Below are 17,395 nucleotides of genomic sequence, written 5' to 3'. Positions count from 1 at the left end.
TAGCTGGAAACAATCATGCTACATTATATTCATTCATTATCAACCTGACGATAAATTAAATTTACAAATGTTATCTAATCATCTTCCCGCTTTCTTTTAGTGGGAAATGACAAGCAGCTCAAATGAGCATAAATATCAACAGGTAGAAAAGAAAGTGGGTTGAGGAAAGATACAGATTAAAACACCTAAAGGCTCATCAAAAACACCCAAGAGAAAAAAGACGATGCCTTTGATCTCTTTCTCTTGGAAGTAATGTTTTTGTTTAGAAAGAAAGGAAAGAGGAAGCCAAGAAAAAGGATAAGAGGAGGAGGGAAAACAGAGCGCCGTACAATCATAGATTGATTGACCTACGTATAAACTTGAAAAGGGATGACCTATTTGCTTTGCGACTTATATACAGAGAAGAAGAGTTTATTAATGAAGGGTGATATAGCCTCAAGCAACGCCTTTGGACACTCCTCGTGGGGTAGATGGCCACATCCGGATATTGCAACCAGTCTCTGCACGTCAAATGGCCAAGACAAATATCAGCAAACTTTTAAAATTAAAATTGTCAAAGGAAGAAAGAAACCACTCCTATGAAGCACACCCTACCAAGCATGAATAAATAGACAATACTTACAGAATTTACAAATTTGCAGGCCATTGCTTGACAATATTTCATTGAGACAAGTGAATCTTCAGCACCGGCTATGACCAACACGGGAATGTCTTTTACAGCTTGTAGCAACAAGTCTGCATTTATTGCAGAAAGGAAGGTTTCCGATGACAATTTACCAATCTCGTGCAGTGCTTCATCCCATCCTTCTACATATAGTGGAGCCTAAACATTTATTTAAGAACAATTACAAATAACACAAGTCAATAAAATATTTCTCCAGAAGTGATAACAAAAGCGTAAGTGCCCTTTGCCAATTGAATTTCGTGGGTTAATTATATGGCATTTATCTCTACATTAAATTATAATTTTACATTCCACACAATTAATTATTTCTGCAGTTTGAAACTTACAAAGGAAAGAGCAGCTCCTATTCATATCTACATGTACCTTACCTTAAGGTACAAACATACCTTATATAGAGTCAAAACTTCTGTTGTCAGTTTGGTAGCATCATACCACGAACGCCGATTCACCACGTGGGTGATTTCTGTTCTTAGTAGTGGACGAACCAAATGTTTCTTTCCAAGTGAAGTATGCAGAAGGATTCTAGCAAAGGATGGAACTACTTCCCTTGACAAGCTAACATTTAACAATACAACCCCTTTCACTGTAACCTGAATGACACAAAACAAGCGTAACAACTTGATCAGATGTGAAACGCACATTAAACACAAAAATATAACCTTAAACATTAACAATTAGCTTGATCAGGCAGCTTTATGGAATGTGAGTAACATGACCAATGTAAGTGACAGCTTTACATATACAAAAATAAATATATTTACCATGGAATCCAGTTTATCTGTCTTGATCATTCTGTTGCATAATTAGCAACATGAGACATAATAGGTGTCTATATATGAATATGTATGCACATTTTGATATTACACATATCACGGATTCTACATGCCTAGTGATCATACGCATATCATGACAAAAATAAACTATTAGGACTACAAGAATAATATCATATTGCTTACTTTTCTTAACATAGTGTTGTTTGGATGGAAAAATTAAGGGAATCTCTGCTATTACAATACACACCAACTAACTTCTTTAGTTAATTAGACATGCTTTACAGGTATAGATAAAAGCTAAGCTGCACAATGCAGCTAATCGCATTGATGAAGTTATCTAATTAACATAAGAAAGAAAGCAGAAAGAAATACTCACGTTGAAAGAATTCATTGATGTTTGAACCCTCTTTGCAGCCATCAGAGCAAGCAACCCTCCATCATCATGACCAATTAGCACAACTGAAGAAAATCCAATCTCGGAACAGAAAGACAAAAGCAGATCAACCTGGAAACACACAGGTCAATCAGAAATGTGATTCAGATAAAACCCAGATAAAAAAACTAAACACAAGTGATTTTATAAATGCAAAGACAGTCAGTTGGATAATGGTGAGTCCCACATTGAGTAGAATAGGAAGTTTGATATGGTACTAAAGTCATGAGACTCCCCACCTAATGAATTAGCCTTTTGGGTTAGGCTATCTCATGTATTTAGGTGCTTTTATTCAGAGTTGAGCTATGGAAAAGGCTACCTGTGGACTAGATTAAGGTGTAATACTCAAATACTAATAGGTGAGTAAAGTTCCTAAAGTGTTGATAGGGTGAAGGCCACTGTTGGCTCTTTAAAGGAGGTGACAATGTTGAGTACCAGACTGAACCTGGTAAGAAGTTCATGTGGTACTTAAGTCATGAAGCTCCACCTAACAGACTAGATTCCTAGGCTAGGGCTTTCGTTGTGTGCTTAAGTCATAACATATTCCAGAATCTCCTCCAAAGGGAACTGGTACACACAACTAGAAACAATAAAATATTGAATGACTTCTATAACAACTCATACTAAGGATTCAGAGTAATCACCTGACTTTCAAGTTTATAAGGATTAGGCAGTTCTTTTTTCTCCCAGTCCTCCTGACTCAGTCTTGAAGTCAATCCCCAACCAGGCCTATCAAATGCAGCAACTGTGCAATTACTCTGCCGAGCTAGAGGTCCCATTACATGTCGCCAAGAGAAGACACCTCCACCAAACCCATGTATTAAAACAATACCTACTTGGCCAATGTCCTCTGAATTTTGCTCCAACTCTGATTTATATGTTTCCTCATCTTCATGAATTTCATCTAGATGCAAAACAGGGATATCTTCAGTAAGATGGGGAGAAGTTACTGGACCATCTAAAAGAGGAGCATACAAAGATGAGCCATGGAATTGATTGCTATAGCTCCTGTAGAGTTGCTGATGGACTTTTGGAGGTATAAAAGTCAATTGTCTATTTAATTTTGACAACCCCCCAGCCATTGATGAAGTGGAGCAAAATGCTGAGGATATGTTAAGTGGAGGTGAACCAGGTAGGCTGAGCTTGTAATGGAGAGTAAGACCTTGGCAGGGGATGAATAAGCTCTCCGGGTCTGCAAGTATTCTGATTGGCAGTTCTTCATCATGAGCTGCTCCAAAAGGCCTCCTTTTCATTTCACTGTCACTTTTTGGGGTTCTCCCCTCAGAGGGAACAGGAGACCGAGGGACCTTCTGATAGCCAGTAAAAACATTTTTGCATGAAAGGACCTGCTTAATTAGACAGAAACAAACAAATAGTATGTGTGTCATCAAAGTAATTACAACTGACCAATTTAAGCTTCTTCATGAATTCAGAAATTTTCTTTAAAATGGAGGGAAATATTCCCACCACCTAATTCCAAAGAATTCAGGGCAAGACCGAGATGATACTACGTGGCTGGAAAACCATTGCAAACTTACCGCTTCAGGGTCAACTCGATGAAACATGAGTTTCCTCCTTGCTCTAAAGCTGGTTCTGTAGGCAACCACAATATGGCCTAGAGCAAACGCAACTGACGAGAGGAACAAGACAGGCATTCCCCATGACTTCTTTAAATGAAGTCTCTGCCTTGTAGGGGAAACCGTAGCTTCTGCTTCAATCTGGGAATTTACAGTGAAAACACAAGCTTTGACTGAAAGGAGAACAATTGAAACAAAGGAAGACAGAGTCACAGTTCCAAGGTAAGGACCATGTGATAGAGCAGGACCATCACAAATGGAATAAACACCTGCATTCATTCAATCACACAAACAAACAAACAAAAATTCCAAAGTTAGAACGAAACTTTTTTAAATATACAAAAAAAACTAGGCTTATTAACACACAGACAGAGACGGTCCAACTATTGCTCCTCATACAGAGAATACAAATTGAAAAGAATATAAGAAATCATTCTGTGATAAATTCCAGCCAAACGGTATAAGAGAGGAGATAGTTCTGCTTTAATTTTAAGGAATACGAGAAATGATTTCAGAAAAAAATCTAATGAGCAGAAATATATATATAAAATAAAAAGGAACGAACAAAAGGTTGGTAGCCAAATTAAGCAACGTATCCTCCACCTTCAACATCATAAAAAGGACGAGAAAAAACGAGATGTTCCAACAAAGTAATACCAAGAGCAGAATGAATGATTCCTTCAAGAGAAAGACCATCATCATTGTGCCACGTCATAATGCAAGTAAAAAAGGCGAGGAATAACGGATCATACAGATAATGATGAAGGATCTTATGACCGAAACGAGAGGAATATCCGTCAAGGAGCTCTTGAAAGCGTAACGTCGTAAATGCTCCTTGAAGCCGTAGCACTTGACGCATGAGAAGCTCGAAATCAAAACGCAAGGGACGAGCACGTCCACAACGGCGACGAGCACCGGCAGCGACGTCACAAGCAGCGACGCCACCAATGCCGCCACGAAGAATACCGTCCGAACAAACCTCCGAAGCTTCTCCAAGCACTGCCCTCCCCTAGCGGCCATCATCGCAATTCAAACGACAGAAAAATAGGGATCCGCCAGCCGGTAACGGTAACGGTTCCCGGTTTCGCTGGGCGGTTACGTCGCGTCGTTTTCTTCTTCTTCTTTTTTAAGAAAAATAATAATAATAATCGATTAATTAAATTAGTTGAGAGAGATCTCCGAATTCGAAATCCAACTGAAACCCTAGCTTAGCTAAATTCAACAAAGTGTTATCCGGCGGCGGCTCAAGGCCCATTCCCGGCGCCGGAAGTTCGGTGTTGCCGACACGATTGCGTGCGAGAAAAAAATAACGACATGAAATAAACGACGCTAGGGTTTCAGTGGGAAAAACGAGCAGAGGGAGAAAGAAAGAGAGAGAACGATGAAAAGCCCTCTCTCTGGTTTTTCACGAGTTTTGAAATCCCCTTCTTTCTTTGCCTTTCGCCTTCTCCAACCTTTTCTTTTTCTTCCTTTCTCTTCCCTCTCCCCTTCTTTTTGTTTTCCTCCTTCTCGTTTTTTTTTCCCCTTAATTTCTTTAATTTTGCCAGTAAATAAATATTTCTTTAACATAATTAATTAGTTCATTATAATCACTTGCGATGTTGGCGGACAAAAAATCATCATTGATTAATTAATTGAAACCTTATTAAAAGAGATCGACTTCAATACAAACTAATTTGCTAGTAATCAAATTTTATACTATAAATGTAAACTTTATTTATAAATAATATAATTAGGTATATTTTTTCTATTTCATAACGCATTTTTAAAAAATACATTAGATACAAATAATATTATCAAATTCTTTTTAAATATATATTTTTTATTTTCTTTGGTTGTTTAATTAATATTAAATATGATAATCAAATACATGATAGTATTGTTTATATCTATGTATTTTAAATAAAATAAAACAAAAGAAAGAAAAAAGATTTAAAAGTTAAAAAATATAAGAAAAAAAAACAACTAATTTAAAAGTAGTGGATGTAGTTGTTAAAAAATAAAAATAAACCAACGAAGGATAAAATTATCTAAAAAATGTGTACACCAAATGGATAATCTTCATTATTAATAGTTAGAGATATTCATTGTGATAAAATAATGATAAATTATTATTGAATTAATATTTTATTAACTTTTTAAGATTTTTTAGATTCAAAGTTTTGAACCTTTTTATTATTATATTTTTAATTTTCAATATAAAATTTCCATGAATGTTTTAAATCTATATTTATATTTCACATCACGTATATTTATAAACTCATGCATACTTAAAAAATATCATGCATGACACCAGATTTTTACTGGTCCGGTTTTCTCATAAATTTTAAATAAGTTTAATTAGTGATTTTAGTTCTTATATTTTAATTAATTTTTCAGTTTAGACCTCTATTTAAAAGTCATATGCTTTAATTTATGTATTTAGGTTTGACAAATCTTCTTACTAATGAGAATCTTGCTAAACTAATTAAGATTAGAGAAAAAATTTATCTTCTATCATAAATATAAAGATATAAAAATGTCCATTAAAATTAATAATTATTTATCATATGATAAGATATATAATATAATTTCTTAATTATACTATTTAAAAAAAAATAAGATTTAGATCCGATTTCACCTCTATCATTATCAAAGTTCAAGGTAAACTAATTTTAATTTAACAAATATTTCGATACATGCTCTTATTTCCAGTTTTCTATGTGGAGGAGGTTTTGTCAAATTTCGGTATAAACAATTTATATATGAACAATTTTTCTCTGTTTGGTAAAATAAACCATTTGGTAAAGAAAGCAAAAACAATGTAAAACCACCGCAAAATAAAGGCATAAGAGCTAACTAAAACTTAAAAAAAAATATAGGAAATAAAACAAAGTTTTAAATATAAAAGTTAATGAATGTATAACAACCAAATAATCAATTAAACCTTTCAAATATATCAGTAGATTGTTATATTAAAAAATCATTCTATTGTGGATGAAAGTTAAATTATTTTATTCATATATTGCGGTTCATTTATCATGATCATTCTTTGATTAGTAGGAGGCGATACTTGAACTAAATTATCATTAAAAATATGTTTAATTAAATTCAATTTTTCTTTGAAATAAAATAAAACCATTGCTCCTTCATAGTCTTATAAGCTTTGACCCAATTCGATATTTAACATAAACTAAGGGTTACCAAAAACATTGCTTAGATGCATGCCGCAAAAACAAATTAATAGCGCAAAAATTGTAGGCGAAGAACGGTGGAGAAGTCAATTTGTAAACTTTTTTAAATAATGCAAAAATACAAACGGCGATGTTCTTGAGCCCTGAAACGGTCTCTTCTAATTTTTAATTTGAATATAACAAGTACTTGGCCACGCATGCATGTTAACAAAGGTTTTGAAATTTTTAAATTTGTCACTGTTGTCATTTTACGGGATGCAGTAATAATTTATTCATTTTTTATTTAGACCTAAATTGCGTTGCGTTGGTAGCTAAGGTATGTTTGTTGAAGTTGTCTAAGTTCATTATTTTAAAAAGAAAATAAATCTCACTCCGATACGAAATTACAAAAGTTATCGTATTAAATATAAAATAATTATATTTCCAGCATGCTTGAAGAAAAATAATTATATTAAATATGAATATAAAATGAAAATGTTGAGGCTCAAATTTAAATTAAATAAGTTTGAGCTTATCAATAATTATAAAAGAAATTATGCACCCATAATATAAATATTCATCCAATTACACATCATGACACATTAATAATGCAAGATAGTGACAAGGATTGGTCCACTTGATGCAAATCTAATTGTGTTCATAGTTTACGTATGAAAAGAACGAATTATTTAATGGAATAACACCTATTTAAAAAAAATTTATGTGTAAAATTTCTTTAGAACATAAATAATCACACATTGAAGGTGAAATTAATCTCTAATTCAATGAGTGGGAAGATATTCATTATCTTTAACTTAGAATAAAAAATATATAAAATAATTTAATATTATTAAGTATAATAAAAATGTTAACTTTTATAATAATTAAATATATCAACAAATTCCATCAAAAAAATATGTATTAACAAATAATTTCTGATACCCGAAGAAAGAAAAATCTAATTTGTTAGCAATATTAAAAAAATACACTAACAAAAATATAACCATTAAACTCTTTTGATATTTATTATAAGATTAAAATTAAAAATATAATTTAATTATTTTTATAAGATTTAATTTATAATTTTTTATGTAACAATTACTTTTTTACAAAATATCGTTCATTAACATCAGTTATAAAATGATATGATAGTAAAAATAAATAATTTATTAATGTTTGTTAATTTTACATAGGGTTAGTTTAAGAAAAAAAATAAATCAAGATAAATTTATTTAATACTCTGAACTAAATTATTCCATATGTGTGAATTAATTAATTAAATCTGATAATAAAAAATGTAGAAATAAAGAGGGACAGGGAGTCCTCCAAGATGGTAACGGTTATAGGGACCAAAAATCAAACAATAGGGCGAAGCGGAGCCCACCAACTATGAGTCACCGTCACCACCACTCAGTCACAGCTTGTTCCGTTGCATTTCCTCTTTCTTCTCTCTCATCCTATGCTCCATAAAACAACAACAACAATATAGGAATTTCATTCTTGTCACTTAGCCCATGGATTCAAACATTATTAAACTTGAATGCTGAAGCTGTCCCTTGGTTACTACTTCAACGGCCTTTTTGCAACAATAATTAATAACATTCGAATTTTGTTTTAAGAATAAATAATACAAGTTTTTTTTTTTATTATTGTTATCTATCTGTAAACTGTCATGGATATTTATAATAAGAAAAACAAACTGACATTTCTATCAAAATTTTTAACGTCAAAATAAGAGAATAATTTTATACTTGTGTAATATTTTTTTGGTACATATAATAAATAACAGGAATGAAGATTTATTCTTTTGTATAGTATAATAAGTTTATTAAATTTGTTAACATTCAAATAAGAGAGAAGGGGATGCCTTTGTTTTTCAGAAACAACTAATTTATTAACATCCTTATTTTTAATATGAACGTTAGAACTTATTTGGAGTGCTTTTAAAAATTATATGATCAAATTGAAATAATTTAATAATTAGAAACTAAATCCAGTTTTTTTATTTTAAAAAAAGGTGACTAAAACTGTAATTTAGTTTTTTTATTTTTTATTTTTATGTACACACGCATGATTTGTAAGATGAATACTTGTACTATTTTCGGTTTATGGGTATGTTTTTAAAAGAAATTGTTTTGCTTACAAGTATTAGAATTCTACCTGAGTGTCACGTGTTAACTTTTTTACTTTGGTCTGCTCGCATGCGCGTTCTCTCAGGTATTAACTTTTCTTTCCATTTATTTTTCAATTCTCAGTATAGCTCATGAACATTACCTAAGGTTTTTCTTTATACACATTTGGGTGCCTAGAGGAAACTTTTATTCTTTAATGTTAAAGTATAGTTCCATTCTGCTACTCAGTTTTTCCTGATTATTTTTTATTTACACCATCCTGTGTTAATAAGAAATTGGTTAATTTAACTTCCCTTAATTTTTAATTATAATATTTTTCCTTAATTTTATAAATCTATAATTTTATTTCTCTAATAGATTATTAACTAATAATTATGATTATTAAAGATATTAAATTAATTATAAGTTAAATAAAATTTTACAAATCATTAAAAAACTTTAACATAAGGTTATTATTTAATGTGTTATTATCGGTGAAATTACATCTAACAGTAGAGATAAAAGAATTATTTGCGAAGAAGAAAAACAATATATTGTTATGAAAAATTAAGATTCATAATTTTTTGTTTCATTTTTAAATAATTAATAATTTTAATTAATTTATAATTAATTTAATAATTTAATTGATCATAATTATTTGTCAATAATTGATAGAGAAACCAAAATCATGAATTTATAAGATTAAAGAGATCAAATATTATAATTCAAATCTAAAAAAACCAAAATTATAAATTTAAAAATTAAAAGATAAAAATTATAATTTAACCTAATAAATAAATCATGGGTTAGTAGGGACTGATGATACTACTAGTATCTTTTATTTTAAAATAATACTCTTTTTTTCTGATAAAAAAAACGATAACAGTGTGTTTCAGTGTAAATTTAATTTTAAATGACATCAATCTTACAAAACTAATTGAAGTTGAATGCACAATAATTTATATCTCAATAATTATATTCTAAAAATAAGTTTATAACAAAACATAATATAAAATTATGAATATAACTTTTAAAATTATGATTACAAAATAAAAAATTATCATACATGATTACATTACATGTGATTAGATAAAATAAAAATTCAGAAAAATGATAATATAAGAAAAGGACGCAATCGAAATATATATAAATTAAATATTATTATATTCGTATCTTATTTTTCTCTTTATTTATTTACTAATGATTCAAAGAAAAGTGTAGAAAGTGAAAAGTTATCGCTTTATTTATTTCCGTATGAAAAATGGAGTTGGACTTGGACCCCATTTTGCATTCTTAGGCACATCACAGCATATAGCAAGTACCAAGATGTTTGTCAGGATAGGAGGCAATTATTAGTTTATTTTATATGCTCATACATAACATGAAAATAGAACAAATCATGAGGAATTGGTTTGCACGTTTCGCTGCCCAAATAAACACCATGGCATGTGTGATTCCACACTCTCATCTCTCCATCATCATGTGATGTGTCCAAAGATAATCGATTTTGGTAATATATTTTAGTTAATTTTTTATTTTTTTATTAATTAAAAATTTCATTTATTTATTTAATAAATAAACTTTTAAGTAATTTTTAATTTTTTTAAAACAATATTTATTTGAAATAATATTTTCAAGAAACCGACTTTTAATTTTTTTTATATTTTATTTTACTTTTGATATATATTTTTTTCTTATTTTATTTAAATAAATCATAATTTTATTATTTTTTTATCATGTTATATCTTTTAATTACTTCAATCATTAATTTTATTAAATATTTCTATTTTAATAAATTGATTTTTTTAACTTTTAACTTTTAATTAACAATAAATTTTTCAATTTTTAACTACTAACTAATTTTTTAAGTTAGTTTTGTGATAGATATCTTTTTATATGCTTAAGCCATAAATTTATCAATAGTATTTTTATTCATTTTTCTTTTTAAAATAGATGATTCGCTTTGAAAGTATGTAATCCAATTTGTTTGTGGTTGGGTGCGGTGCTGCGACTCCGTGTTCTCCTCCTCTTTACTTTCCTGTTTGATGACAGAATCCACACATGACACATGTAATGTAATCAAACACTGTTTTTCCGTTATAAAAACTGAAGAATCTCTTTTCTGCGGTAACATAATAGTGGCAACTTGGGAATCTACCTTTTACTTTCTCAATAGGCTATAAGAGTACTGTACTGACACTGTGCTCAATAATGGAATTGGAACTGGGTAAGTCCCTGGTATAAGCTCAGTGTCCATTTGTTAAATATATAACATATCTAACACAGTTTTAATGTAAAATTTGTTATTATAATTTATTTATTACATTTTTCAGTTATGTTTATCAGTTTAACACGAGTCTTGTAATTGTAAACTTATGTATCTAATTAAAATTGATATATTACATTAATAAATCATGTCAGTTCAATTTCATTTCATATATTACTTATTTACGATTAAATAAGTTATTCTATCAGAATTCTGGATGAGATGATTAAGATATTTTTTTCTCATAAACCCTGTTAGCAAGTTGCAAACCTCGAAAATAACGACGACACTGATTTGATATTTGATGCAATTTGTGTCGTATTTTTTTTTCCTCTCTCAATTATTAAAGTAATTGAAGTACTTTATATTCTCAGCATGAATTGATTTTGTTGATCATATTGGGCCATTTCATACTTTCTTTGTCTATACTAATACTATAAATTATATTATCACTCTTCAAATTGTACACTGTTAAATTTAGAAAGAAAGGGAAAAAAAATATATACATAGAAAGAATTTGGTAAAGTGAAAATAGGAATATATTTTAAGAGTTGTTTAACATTAAAATAATAAAAGAAAACGAAGATGTTTTCTTCTTAAATAGATAAATATATACCTATTAATAATACTAATAATAATAAAAATAAATTTTAGATAAAAAATAAAGTTATTTTAAGAAAGATGTAAAAAAATATCAGTTATCTCGTGTATTCAGCCACAGAAATTTACAAAAGAGTCGATATTGGATTTTAAAAATTAAAAAAATAAGCCTTCCAAAATAAATTTACATCATCATTCAATAATAGCTACTTATTTATCATGGTAGGATAAGTTTGTTGGTTTTTATCATGGTTATATTAAAACTCATATCAATAATAATAATATGTGAATGTTGATAAACTTATTTTATATCATAATGATTAAACTATTTTACTTTTATGGACCCAAATTGTATATAATTATTTTAAAACATCTTTAATACGAATTCTTGAGCTCAATAATTTATTTTCATCAAATCTACTATTATTTTCACCCAATAATTTTCTATGTTGAGTTCCAAGAGAAAAAACTTTCAAGAACTCCACTTTTATAGAAAATATTATTTTTTAATGTCATTTGAGAGAAAATAGAGGCTATATTTTTTTTGCTATGCAAGTAAAATCCAAAAACTCAAATTAGATTCTACCATTGGAATAAAAATGACAAAAATTATTGTATTCCATGTGATGTCATAGAATCCACAAAACATGATCCAAGAACCCAAAATGGATTCTTTTGCTAAAGATATTCTTACAATTGCACCCAAGGACCTAAATAAGATTTGATTACACAAAAAATTTGATTTATATAAAAAAAACTTAAATTCACTCTAAGTCTCTATAGTTTTGGGAATGTATAATTTTGATTCCTATAAAAATGTTATTGCACTTTTAATCCTCAATAATTATAAAAAGTGAACAATTTTAGTACAATATTAATATGTTATATAAAATTAAACATTAAATGTTATTATGATTATGATCGTGATTGATAACATGCATTATTAACTTATTTATATAAGGAATTAATAAGAACAAAATGTTTATACATCGATAGTATACAAAATTTTACAAATTCATATAATTATAATACATCATGTATGATAAGTTTATTAACTTTTAACATAATTATCTTAAAGTAATTTAAAAGGTGATTTATAATTGGATGACAATGTAATTTTTTTTAGACTATCGATGCATACACACTAATTATAAACTCAATTAATAATATCATAAAATATATGTAAAATTTTCTCTAATACATTTTAAAAATTATTTCTTTCAAATATTTTTACAATTTAAAATATTAAATAAAATTAAATTCTTTAATTTTAATATTATTAATTCCTTATGTAAAGAATATAGTCCTCACATAAGTTATCAATTATAGTCGCACTCACATCAACAATTTCTGTCTAATTTTGAATGGTAAAATAATGATAGATTAAAATTGCTCAATTTAAAAAATTTTAAATATCAAATATGAAATTAAATTATCATAAAAACCAAGATTTTCACCACAAGAATCAAAAGTGAATCTAAAAAAGAAGTTTCAATTTTTAAGCTTTCTTGGTCTAGTTATACAAGCAAAATATATTGATTTTATAGGAATGAATTATGTCTATAACCTGATGCTTAAATGATATCATAGTCTAACACAACAATTATTGTCAGATCTATATTGTCACTCTACTAAACAACTATCGAACCAACCATAAATATATATTCTTATAAATTTTATGTTTATATATCCCATCTTAAAATCCTCAAGAAGTTAATTTTGTAAGATTTAATTAAACCCGAAACTCACAATTCTAAGATAAAAAAATGTACTAAAGAACTTATCATTACCCACACAATTTTGCTCAATCAATCAAACTATATGCATTGGTGGGGAGGCGCAAGATGTGAAACTAGACAGCAAGCAGCAATTTTCGTTGACTCTATCTTTTTTTATGCTGTAATAATTGGTTGAGAGGAAGGAAAAAATGTGAATAATAGTAATTTTTGAATGAGGGAGTCGAAAAGAAAAAGAGAAAAATCTTTTTTAGATTTTTTTCTAATTTAAATTTCAAATTTTGTATTGTCTTTTACCTTTATCAAATACAAAATACCGTGATCCTTTCTTTTTTTTTTAAAAAAAAGTACTACGATCCGGAACAATTACATATGGTTTCAATTCAAAGTCTCTAAATCATTAATGTAAGTAAATAAAATGTTATGATGTATCAATTTTAACTCAATAAAACGAATAAATATTATAACCCAACAACTTAGTTCTAATACAGTTGTAAGTACGTACGGTTATAATTTGCTCGGTATGGGGTGGGTAGGGCCGTGCAATATGAAATATAGAATCTGTGGCTTTACGTATTCTACTTCCAAAGTTGATTATTCTAAAATCTCCTGGAATCAAGCAAATTATTTGCAGTAGTTATAAAGTATAAAATATGTGTCAAAATTAAGAAAAGAAATAAACCAAGCCAATAAAGTACTACAAGAAAATCTTGAGCTGGTGTCAGAATGAGGCCATTTTTCAACTCTCTCCATTACTTTTCCACTTCCAATGCCCAAAGTTTCAAACCTGAAAAATATTTTAACATCTAATCAAACTACTAGCATACAAACAAAAGTGAGTTGTACTGCCTGTACAGTTGTTATAATCTAATTAACGATATATATAGCGAGACAGATAGATAAAGTGTGGAATAATCCCCGTCTCTCTAGCAATAATTGTCGAAACAATGGAAGGATCTTTGTCCATCGCATTATTACATACAAACAATGAAGCAATGATACCCTTAAACATTTTCCTATCAGTTAACTATACTAATCTATGTTTTCTCTTTCCTTTTGAAGGTAAGCAAGAAGCTTAATTACACCGCAGGTAACACGCACATACCTTAGACTAGTAAGTATGTGTATGTGTAATGTGTTGGCATGGTCCCCTTTGTTATATTATATGCTTTACAGCAACCAAGTGCCACCATTTCTCAAGTATATATGCAAGTACTCCGACCTATTTGGATTGTTGTGCTTTCAACCCCTTGTATTATTGAATTTTTCATAATAATGTTCTTAGTAAAGACACTAACAATAAAACAATTCCAACACAAAGTCCAGGCCAGCTTTATCTTGTTCAGGAAATAATGATGACGACGTGCCTCATTTTCTGCAATATATTTTGGTTATTTATTTATTTAAATAATTATAAGACCTTCAAAAAAATCAACTTTAAAGTATCTAAATTATAAGAAGAAAAAAACTTATAATTAGGCAAACGTTGAGAGATATTATTTGGTTCTGTCCCCCATAGATAAAACATATATAAAGCAAGTCCAAGTAATTAACTTTATTTTTTATATTTTTTTGTCACTTTAGAATAGTCAAAATAGCTCTTGCATTTAGAACTAGCTAGTTCAGGTTGAAAAAACGAGAATTCTAGAAGATGACAAAGTTTAAGCATCTCAGTATTGTCTATTTGACGATAAATTATGTGCCACAAGACAGCGTAAGTCAGAAGACCAGCATCTTATTTGTTTTTTCAAACTTTGATGAGTTATAATCAGATTTCCTGCCAAAGTCAAGCCTATTTTAATAACTCGATTTAACCCCCTCCCCCCTACACATGATACATGGCTTCACATTTGAACAATTTACTTATATTATAACATTTTTTATTTTGTTGGTTCTAATTTCAATTTCAACGGCATTATAAATTAAAATGTAATTTTGCGCGTGAAAAGTTATACAATTTTTTTACTCTCTTCGTTCCTTGAATCTATCAAGAAATCCGTTGAGTGTATATATATTTTAAAACCTGTAGCTAAACACTTATGATATATACTTTTTTTTTTTTACAAGGACTTATGATATATAGTACTTGATACGACATTGATCGCTCTCAAGTCTAATATAGTTAAAATCACTGGCTTTCAGAGTGAAAAGTAACATAGTAATTACCACCCTCTTTTATACTTCTATTATAAAATGGATTTTTTCAAGTAGCTCGTTAAATACCTTAATTTATTTTATATCGATCGCATGTTAGGAAATATATTTAAGTTTGAAGAAACATCTTTCAAATGTAAAAATTATAACTATTAGGAGACATTAGTTTTACGGATTAATTTGTTTATTTTTGGAAATATTATTCTTAAAAATACAACATTATAATAACTTTTACTCACAAAGAGGACTTTATGTCACATGTAAAAAAACTTTTCCAACTCCCTCTTGCAAAAATAAATAATGCGTGAACACAAGAATGTGACTTTTTCAAAAATAAAATATATTTGTCAATATATTACATTATTTTCTAACAAATGCAGAAATAAATTTTCCAATCTCATGAAAAAAAATATCTGTGAAACAAACTTTTCCTTAATTTTGGAGAATTATATATCTGAAACATGAGAAATCACATAAAAAAAAGTGTGAAACAAAACATGCTAAACATTACTCCTGAAAGACACGAGTCATTTTCCAACTTTATTGCTTTCAAGGAACTTGCATATCGCCCTAGGTCCTGACTATCATATAGGAACGACCAAGTAAGAAACTAGAAAGTGTCGAATTCATCTACCAAATAGTAAAACACTAGCTATCATAAAGACAAAGACTTGGTGCTTAGTGTATGTGAGCAGCGGACGGAATTCATGGCCATGTCATAGGGTCGGTTGTACGGGTCGGGTCGGTTGTACGAAATCCTCTATTTTGATATATATATATATATATATATATATATATATATAGATAAGAAAAATATATAAAAGTATGAAATTAACTAAAATGATTTTACTCAATTAACATAAAAGAATTCATGTGAGTAAAAAGGTCACATTCGCTTTAATATTATCAGATAAAATTTATTAAAAAAAAATACAGCTCAAAACAAGGTCGTCAGAGTTTAGAAAAGAAATTTTGTTAAATCAATGAGGTAAAATAAAATAAAATAATATCATGTAATTAAAATAAAAACTCATCCTTAGTGTCACATCCTATGTGTTCCAAAGTTCTCTAGTGTGAGATTTTTTAAAGTCATTCACCTAGTCATTTGCTCCCACGAACACAAGGTTCAAAATCATCACAGGATCCAAACACACAGAGAGTGAGTTATCATATTTTTAAAAAAAATACAAATAAACACAGACGTGATCAAAATAAATTATAGAAGTATTTATAATATAATTCAACTTAATACAATCTACGTCACTTCACTACTTTATCATTTAAAATTCATTTTTCAATCATCAATCACACTACACATGAATCACACACTCGGTTTAAGACGAAATAACACTCATCAATTTCATAATAAACAATTAGCAAGCGTTATGCAACAATTATACCAAGACTCAAGCCTTGTAATGTGACATTATGTCAATGAAAAATCACACTGGGGCGCTTAGGAGTACGTAACAAGACACCCCACACAATAGGTATGTCAAGTCACTCACTGAGTAAAATCATAAGGTGACCAGTCAGACTCACTCTGTTTTGCGAGAATGCTCCAATCATATGAGGTCAACATAGGCTTAAAGGAGCACTCAAACCGAGTGTCTTCATCCTCAAGACCTAGATTCCGAAAAATTTGTTAGGGCTTTACCTTCCTGATTCAGGTCCAACCCCTAAAGCAATTTTTGCACGCAGACACTGCTCATGAATTATACAATACTCACCATCTCACACTCGTGTTTCAAACATATTACACTATAATTTAACACTTTAGGTTCCTAACTTGGAATCTTACACTTCTCCTTTTGCGCATAAATATTTTTCTCAAGGTAAACACCAGTCGGGTTATTCTATAATTCACAGCTCACAACACAAGTATTGTCACATCAAGTGTTAACCACA

General features: G+C 29.2%; 1 protein-coding gene across 1 annotated transcript; it reads right to left on the bottom strand.

Annotated features, from left to right (window-relative positions):
* On the bottom strand, positions 1-4,997 carry LOC100778891 (uncharacterized). Its single transcript, XM_003543618.5, has 7 exons — positions 4,221-4,997; positions 3,430-3,737; positions 2,536-3,237; positions 1,835-1,963; positions 1,072-1,275; positions 623-823; positions 1-500 (listed from the first exon to the last, which is right to left on the bottom strand). Exons 1-7 carry the CDS (start codon positions 4,489-4,491, stop codon positions 375-377), a joined length of 1,941 nt encoding a protein of 646 aa, XP_003543666.1. The 5' UTR covers positions 4,492-4,997; the 3' UTR covers positions 1-374.
* Between the last annotated feature and the right edge of the window lie 12,398 nt (positions 4,998-17,395).

The sequence above is a fragment of the Glycine max genome, chromosome 13 (assembly GCF_000004515.6).
Source record: "Glycine max cultivar Williams 82 chromosome 13, Glycine_max_v4.0, whole genome shotgun sequence".
Classification (NCBI taxonomy): Eukaryota; Viridiplantae; Streptophyta; class Magnoliopsida; order Fabales; family Fabaceae; genus Glycine; species Glycine max.
This window is presented reverse-complemented; position numbering and strand designations above follow the sequence as displayed.